This window comes from Scyliorhinus torazame, unplaced genomic scaffold (genome assembly GCF_047496885.1).
Source record: "Scyliorhinus torazame isolate Kashiwa2021f unplaced genomic scaffold, sScyTor2.1 scaffold_1482, whole genome shotgun sequence".
NCBI classification, from domain to species: Eukaryota; Metazoa; Chordata; class Chondrichthyes; order Carcharhiniformes; family Scyliorhinidae; genus Scyliorhinus; species Scyliorhinus torazame.
Genome location: NW_027309209.1, coordinates 38,684 through 46,770, shown reverse-complemented (window position 1 = coordinate 46,770; position 8,087 = coordinate 38,684). Strand labels below are relative to the sequence as shown.

At 57.7% G+C, this 8,087-nt stretch overlaps 1 protein-coding gene across 1 annotated transcript; it reads left to right on the top strand.

Moving 5' to 3' along the window:
- The first annotated feature begins 2,692 nt into the window (after positions 1-2,692).
- On the top strand, positions 2,693-5,502 carry LOC140407346 (sphingosine kinase 1-like). Its single transcript, XM_072494913.1, is given in 3 exon segments — positions 2,693-2,959; positions 3,220-3,446; positions 3,448-5,502. Coding segments are annotated over 3 exon segments (735 nt in total). The 5' UTR covers positions 2,693-2,694; the 3' UTR covers positions 3,691-5,502.
- The last annotated feature ends 2,585 nt before the right edge of the window (positions 5,503-8,087 follow it).

The window sequence follows — 8,087 nt, the reverse complement described above, 5'->3', positions numbered from 1 at the left end:
GGAGTGGTGGGTGTGGGGGTGTGGGTGTGGGGAGTGTGGGGAGTGGGGGTTGTGGAGGGGTGTGGAGTGTGGGGAGTGTGGGAGTGGGGAGTGGGAGTGGGGGAGTGGGAGTGGGGAGTTGAGGGGAGTGGGGAGTGGGGAGTGTGGGAGTGTGGGAGTGGGAGTGAGAGTGGGGGAGTGTGGGGAGTGGGGAGTGGGGAGTGGGAGTGTGGGAGTGGGGAGTGTGGGTGGGTGGGGGTGGGAGTGGGAGTGGGGAGTGGGGAGTGTGGGAGTGGGGAGTGTGGAGTGGGGAGTGGGGGAGTGTGGGAGTGTGGGGTGGGTGTGGGAGTGTGGGAGTGGGGGTGTGGGAGTGTGGGAGTGGGGGAGTGGGGAGTGTGGAGTGTGGGATGTGGGAGTGGGGAGTGTGGGAGTGGTGGAGTGGGGAGTGTGGGAGTGGGAGTGTGGGAGTGGGGGTGTGGGTGTGGAGTGAGGGGAGTGTGGGGTGGGAGTGTGGGTGTGGGGAGTGTGGGAGTGGGAGTGTGGGAGTGGGGAGTGTGGGAGTGGGAGTGAGGAGTGTGGGGGTGGAGTGTGGGATGTGGTGTGTGGGAGTGGGTGGGAGTGGGGGTGTGGGAGTGGGGTGTGGAGTGTGGGTGTGGGGAGTGTGGGAGTGTGGGTGGGAGTGGGTGTGGGTGTGGGAGTGTGGGTGTGGGGGAGTGTGGGAGTGGGGTGTGGGAGTGTGGGTGTGGGAGTGGGAGTGTGGGAGTGGAGTGGGAGTGTGGGTGTGGGAGTGTGGGAAGTGAGGGTGGGAGTGGGAGTGGGGTGTGGGAGTGGGAGTGGGAGTGGGAGTGTGGGGGGAGTGGGAGGGAGTGGGGGAGTGTGGGAGTGGGAGTGTGGGTGTGGGGAGTGTGGAGTGTGGGGGGAGTGTGGGAGTGGGAGTGTGAGTGGGAGTGTGGGATGAGTGGAGTGTGGAGTGTGAGTGTGGGGTGAGTGGGGGGGTGGAGTGGGAGTGTGGGGAGTGGGGTGTGGGAAGTGGGAGTGGGGGAGTGGGAGTGTGGGTGTGAGTGGGAAGTGTGGAGTGTGGGAGGAGGTGGGGAGTGTGGGAGTGGGAGTGTGGGAGTGTGGAGTGGAGGAGTGTGGATGTGGAGTGTGGGAGTGGGAGTGTGGGAGTGGAGTGTGGGAGTGGGAGTGGGGAGTGTGGGAGTGTGTGGGGAGTGTGGGAGTGGGGAGTGGGGTGTGGGAGTGTGGGAGTGGGAGTGGGGTGTGGGTGGGATGGGAGTGGGAGTGTGGGAGTGTGGAGTGTGGGAGTGTGGGAGAGTGTGGGAGTGGGGAGTGGGAGTGTGGAGTGGGTGTGGGTGTGGGTGTGGGGTGTGGGTGTGGGTGTGGGAGTGGGGTGTGGGGAGTGTGGGAGTGGGGAGTGGGAGTGTGGAGTGTGGGAGTGGGGAGTGGGGGTGTGAGTGGGAGTGGGAGTGGAGTGGGGAGTGGGAGTGGGAGTGTGGGGTGTGGTGAGTGGGGACGTGGGGAGTGGGGTGTGGGAGTGTGGGAGTGGGATTGGTGTGGGAGTGGGAGTGTGGGGGAGTGGGAGTGTGGGAGTGGGGGAGTGTGGGAGTGAGGGGTGTGGGGGAGTGTGGGAAGTGGGAGTGGGAGTGTGGGAGTGGGGAGTGGTGGGAGTGGGGAGTGGAGTGGGAGTGGGGAGTGGGGAGTGTGGTGAGTGTGGGAGTGGGGAGTGTGGGAGTGGGAGTGTGGGAGTGGGAGTGTGGGAGTGGGGAGTGTGGGAGTGGGAGTGTGGGAGTGGGGAGTGATGGGGAGTGTGGAGTGGGGGTGGGAGTGGGGAGTGTGGGAGTGGGGAGTGTGGGAGTGGGGAGTGTGGGAGTGTGGGAGTGTGGGAGTGGGGAGTGGGGAGTGGGTGTGGAGTGGGGTGTGGGAGTGGGAGTGTGGGAGTGGGGTGTGGGAGTGGGGGTGTGGGAGTGGGGAGTGTGGGAGGTGGGGTGTGGGTGGGGAGTGGGTTTTTAGTGTGGAGCTGTGGGAGTGGGAGTGGCTGAGTGCATTTCAGTGGGTGTGGTCTGTGTGCGGAGTGGGAGTGTTGGAGTGTCGAGCTGTCATCGTATGAGTCGTAGCATGTAATTTCATTTCCAGACTTGACCTTTCAAAAGTCTAAATTGTCGAGCTGTCTGCGTGAGCACGAAGATAATGTCTGAACCTCTGAAAGCTTCAAATTGCCTCCGAACTGCCTTTTAAATGACTTTCAAATTGTAATCGATAGAAAACAAAATAAAACAATTCCCATTGGCACCTGAGAAGTTTTAGCTGCAAATTTCGACTGACGTCCCAGTAATCGCAGAGTGCTTCTGGTAACCCAACGGTAGCAATCCTTCAGAGAGGGCGTTTCCACGTGCAGGGAAAACTAGACGCAGAGGGGACGCAGCCTCAGACCGAAGGGCCGATCCTTTCAAACCGCGATGAGGAGGAATTTCTCCAGCCAGAGGGAGGTGAATCTGTGGATGTCTTTGCCGCAGGAGGCTGGGGAGGCCACATCACTGAGTCTTTAAGACGGAGATAGATCGGTTCTGGGTTAATAAGGGGGAGCGGGGGTTACGGGGAGAAGGCAGGAGGACGGGGGAGGAGGAAATGACTGAATAGCGGAGCCGACTCGATGGCCGAGTGGCCTAGTGGGCTGAGTGGTGACCCTCTCTCTCTGTCTCTCTCTGTAGATATGGAATGGCAATGGGCGAAGAGCTGCTGGTGAACTGTATCCTGCTTCTGTGCCGGGGCCTGACGTCTGCCATGGACCTGGTCTCGGTCACCACCGCCTCTGGACGGCGCCACTTCTCCTTCCTGAGCGTGGCCTGGGGCTTCGTAGCGGACGTGGACATCGAGAGCGAAAAGTACCGCAGCGTTGGCGCTGCCCGTTTTTCCGTGGGGACCCTCATGTGCCTGGCCTCGCTGCGCCGTTACCGCGGGGCGCCTGTCCTACCTGCCGGCCCCCCTCCGCCCCAGGCGGGCTCTGTGCCGCAGCGTCACCACCTCGGGCGAGGCCCCCCCCGCCCCCCCCGCCCCCGCCCCCCCCCCGCCGGCACCCCGCGCTGGGGCGGGCCCTCTCCGACGCGGGCCTGTGGCGCGGGGGGGCCCCCGACGACTCGCCCCCCCTCTTCCGGGCCTGCGAGAGCTTCTCCTTCGAGGGGAGCTCGCTGCCAGACGGCCTCGAGGAGGAGGAGGGGGAGGGGGAGGGGGAGGGGGGGGAGGGGGAGGGGGCCGAGGAGCCCCCCCCCCCGCTCGGCCAGCCCCCGGGCCTGCTCCAGGACGCCCTCCTGCCCCCTCTGGACCAGCCGGTGCCCCCGCACTGGGAGACGGTGGAGGGTGACTTCGTGCTGGTGCTGGCCATCTACCAGACCCACCTGGGGGCCGATCTCATGGCGGCCCCCTTTGCCCGCTTCTCCGAGCGCTGCCTGCACCTCTGCTACGTGAAGGCGGGGCATCTCCCGCCGCGCCCTCCTGCGCCTCTTCCTGGCCATGGAGAAGGGCACCCACTTCGACCTCCAGTGCCCGCACCTCTTCTGTGTGCCCGCCCTGGCCTTCCGCCTGGAGCCACTGAGCGCACGGGGCACCATCACCGTGGACGGGGAGCGGGTCGAGTACGGACCCCTCCAGGCACAGGTCCACGGGGGGCTTGCCCGTCTCATCACCGGTGTGCCAGCCAACACCAACGGGCTGTGAGGGGGGGGGGGTTTGAACCCGCCAAGCTGCCCCCTAATGGGGCAACTGCCCCTAATGGGGCAAAGGGGCCCACAGTCGTCTCTCTCTCTCGCTGTGTCTCTCCCTCTCTCTCTGTCTCTCTCTCTGTCTCTGTCTCTCTCTCTGTCTCTGACTCTGTCTCTCTCTGTCTCTCCCTTTCTCTCTGTCTCTTTCTCTCTCCCTCTGTCTCTCTCTCTCCCTCTGTGTGTGTGTGTCTCTCTCTCTATCTCTCTCTCTCTGTCTCTCTCTCTGTCTCACTCTCTCTCTCTGTCTCTCTCTGTCTCTCTCTCTCTGTCTCTCTCTGTCTCTCTCTCTCTCTCTCTCTCTCTCTCTCTCTCTCTGTCTCTCTCGCTGTATCTCTCTCTCTCTCTGTCTCTCTCTCTCTCTCTCTCTCTCTCTCTGTCTCTCTCTCTCTCTCTCTGTCTCTCTCGCTGTGTCTCTCTCTCTCTCCCTCTGTCTCTCTCTCTGTCTCTGTCTCTCTCACTCTCTCTCTGTCTCTCTCTGTCTCTCTCACTCTCTGTCTCTCTCTTTCTCTCTCTTTCTCTCCCTCTCTCTGTCCCTCTCTCTCTCTGTCTCTCTCTGTCTCGCTCTCTCTCTGTCTCTCTGTGTGTCTCTCTGTCTCTCTCTCTGTCTCTCTCTCTCTGTCTCTCTCTCTGTCTCTCTCTCTCTGTCTCACTCTCTCTCTCTGTCTCTCTCTGTCTCTCTCTCTCTGTCTCTCTCGCTGTGTCTCTCTCTCTCTCCCTCTGTCTCTCTCTCTGTCTCTGTCTCTCTCACTCTCTCTCTGTCTCTCTCTGTCTCTCTCACTCTCTGTCTCTCTCTTTCTCTCTCTTTCTCTCCCTCTCTCTGTCCCTCTCTCTCTCTGTCTCTCTCTGTCTCGCTCTCTCTCTGTCTCTCTGTGTGTCTCTCTCTGTCTCTCTCTCTCTCTGTCTCTCTGTGTGTCTCTCTGTCTCTCTCTCTGTCTCTCTCTCTCTGTCTCTCTCTCTGTCTCTCTCTCTCTGTCTCACTCTCTCTCTCTGTCTCCTCTCTCTCTGTCTCTCTGTGTGTCTTTCTCTCTCCCTCTGTCTCTCTCTCTCTGTCTCTGTCTCTCTCACTCTCTCTCTGTCTCTCTCTCTCTGTCTCTCTCTCTCTCTGTCTCTCTCCGTCTCTGTCTCTCTCTGTGTGTCTCTCTCTGTCTCTCTCTCTCTGTCTCTCTCTCTCTGTCTCTCTCTCCCTCTGTCTCTCTCTCTCGCTGTGTCTCTCCCTCTGTCTCTCTCTGTCTCTCTCTCTCTCTCTTCCTCTCTCCCTCTGTCTCTCTCTCTCGCTGTGTCTCTCTCCTTTTCTCCCTCTTCCCCCTCTCCCCTCCACGCACAACCTCCCAACGCGGCCGGTACGAGCGGGGCGATCTCTCTCCTGATGGTACGATGCACTAAAATGACAAGTTTGCACTGAACAGGACGGGAACTCCCCCTCTCTCTCTACACACCCCCCCCCCCCCTCCCCTCCCCTCTCGCAGCAGCGACACAAGCCACGGTGCGGAAAGGGGGCCCCGAACGAGCACAGCAACAGGTCTGACAACGGCAGGTTAATCCCGGAGCGCTGCCCCTTCCTCAGCCAGTAAACAACGACCAACTCCTGGCTCTTGTGGGGGGGGGGGGGCGTGCCTTTCCCCGGTGACCCAGAACCGAAACCCCCTTCCCCCATCCCAACCCTTCCCCCCCCCACCCTCTTTTTGCCTCGCCGATGGTGGGCATATTCACCGGGATTAACCCCTCTGTATAATTTATTGTCGAAATAAACTCTACTTGAATTGCTGAACCTGTTGGGGGGTTTGATGCTGCTGCTGCTGCTGTGTTCTCTGGGTGAAGGTTTGCGGATCGACTCACCTCCTCGCGGATTCCAGCCCTCGGCTGCAGAAAGCGGAAGGAAGCAACAACATTTCCCATTGGAAACTTGTCTCTTGTCTCCTGTCTCCTCCACCCCCCATTTCCTGTGCAGGGATTATTGGGGGAGGGGTGGAGGGAGAGAGAGGGGGAGGGACACGCACACACACACACACACACACACACAGACAGGCAGCAGGGGACGGGGACACATACGCTCAGCACAGCGAGGAGTGGCAGTGTGCAAGTCATTAACCATATCCGCCCCCCCCCCCCTCCCCCCCGGGCCGATTTGACAGGCGGGCCGCCTCTGGGAGCTTCCTGGATGGTGTGGGACAGCAACTCGGTGGCCCATCGCTGCCGGTCCCCGAGGGAAGGGGAGAGGAACTGGTTTCGAGGGTGCTCCTTTCCCGGGGAGGAGGTTCAGATTCGCTCCCTGTTGTGAGGAAAAATCAACCACTTCAAGCGGCAGACTTGCTGTGGATCAGATACACAAAGCTTCGGGAGAAAGCGTACGTACCCCGCGGTACGGTAGCCAGCCTTTCTCCCGGTTTTTAATGGCAGTCATTCATTTTATACTTCGGGTTCACAATGAGCCCAGGTACAAAACAATTATCACCTAGTTATCATAGCATTTACAGTGCAGAAGGAGGCCATTCGGCCCATCGAGTCTGCACCGGCTCTTGGAAAGAGCACCCTACCCAAGGTCAACACCTCCACCCTATCCCCATAACCCAGTAACCCCACCCAACACTAAGGGCAATTTTGGACACTAAGGGCAATTTAGCACGGCCAATCCACCTAAACCTGCACATCTTTGGACTGAGAGAGGAAACCGGAGCACCCGGAGGAAACCCACGCCCACACGGGGAGGACGGGCAGACTCCGCGCAGACAGTGACCCAAGCCGGGAATCGAACCTGGGACCCTGGAGCTGTGAAGCAATTGTGCTATCCACAAGGCTACCGTGCTGCCCACACGGTTCAGATTCAGTCCCTTAGACTGTGGCCGGGAGGGAGCGCTACTTTCCCGGTAACTACTTTAAACATTTTATAGATTGTACATGGCTATCACAATGAGCCCAGGTCCAAAACAATTATCACCTTGTTATCTCTAAACAGCCACTTCGGGTTCACAATGAGCCCAGAAAACAAAAACAATTATCACCTTGTTATCTCTAAACAGCCACTTCGGGTTCACAATGAGCCCAGATACAAAACAATTATCACCTTGTTATCTCTAAACAGCCACTGCGGGTTCACAATGAGCCCAGGTAGAAAACAATTATCACCTAGTTATCTTTAAACAGCCACTTAGGGTTCACAATGGGCCCAGGTACAAAACAATTATCACCTTGTTATCTCTAAACGGCCACTTCGGGTTCACAATGAGCCCAGGTACAAAACAATTATCACCTAGTTATCTCTAAACAGCCACTTCGGGTTCACAATGAGTCCAGATACAAAACAATTATCACCTTGTTATCTCTAAACAGCCACTTCGGGTTCACAATGGGCCCAGGTACAAAAACAATTATCACCTTGTTATCTCTAAACAGCCACTTCGGGTTCACAATGAGTCCAGATACAAAACAATTATCACCTTGTTATCTCTAAACAGCCACTTCGGGTTCACAATGAGCCCAGATACAAAACAATTATCACCTTGTTATCTCTAAACAGCCACTTCGGGTTCACAATGAGTCCAGATACAAAACAATTATCACCTTGTTATCTCTAAACAGCCACTTCGGGTTCACAATGAGCCCAGGTGCAAAACAATAATCACCTTGTTATCTTTAAACAGCCACTTCGGGTTCACAATGAGCCCAGATACAAAACAATTATCACCTTGTTATCTCTAAACGGCCACTTCGGGTTCACAATGAGCCCAGGTACAAAACAATTATCACCTTGTTATCTCTAAACATTTTGTAGATTGTACATCGCTATTTGTAAGCAATTCACAGTCAAAGAGGTTTAACAGGTTACAGGTAGCAGCAGGAAAGTAGTATCGATTGTCCCTTTGTTTTAGGAAATGGCCCAAAACATTCGTACCAGCATATCATTCATTGTGTACACCTTGGCTGAAGTCATCTTTATTCAAGCGGAGTCCCGCATTTATGTATTTCTTAATCGTCCTTTGTCCTGGATCTGTTCCCACCTGTCCCACTGGCACCTCGCTGGGCTCCAGGCATCAGTTATGTCTGCTTTATTCTCTGTGTCTCCATCTTGTGTGCCAAGCGCCATTCTGAACCATTTCCCCGCTTCAACCCCTCCTTGTGGTCCGGGCTGTTGACCAACATCACGGTACCTCTCACAGGCACCGGTCCGCAACGGTCCCCGTCTTTCTCCGCATCTCCCGGAGCCTTCGGGGGGGGGAACATCGTGGTTTCGTTAAGGGGGACACTGGCTCCTGGCACGACCTTTTTAAGCCGGGTTTTGGCCAAATTAATCGGGAAGCAGCCATTTTACGTGGCGACATGCCCGCCTTGTGACCCTAACGCGAAGCGTGAAGGATC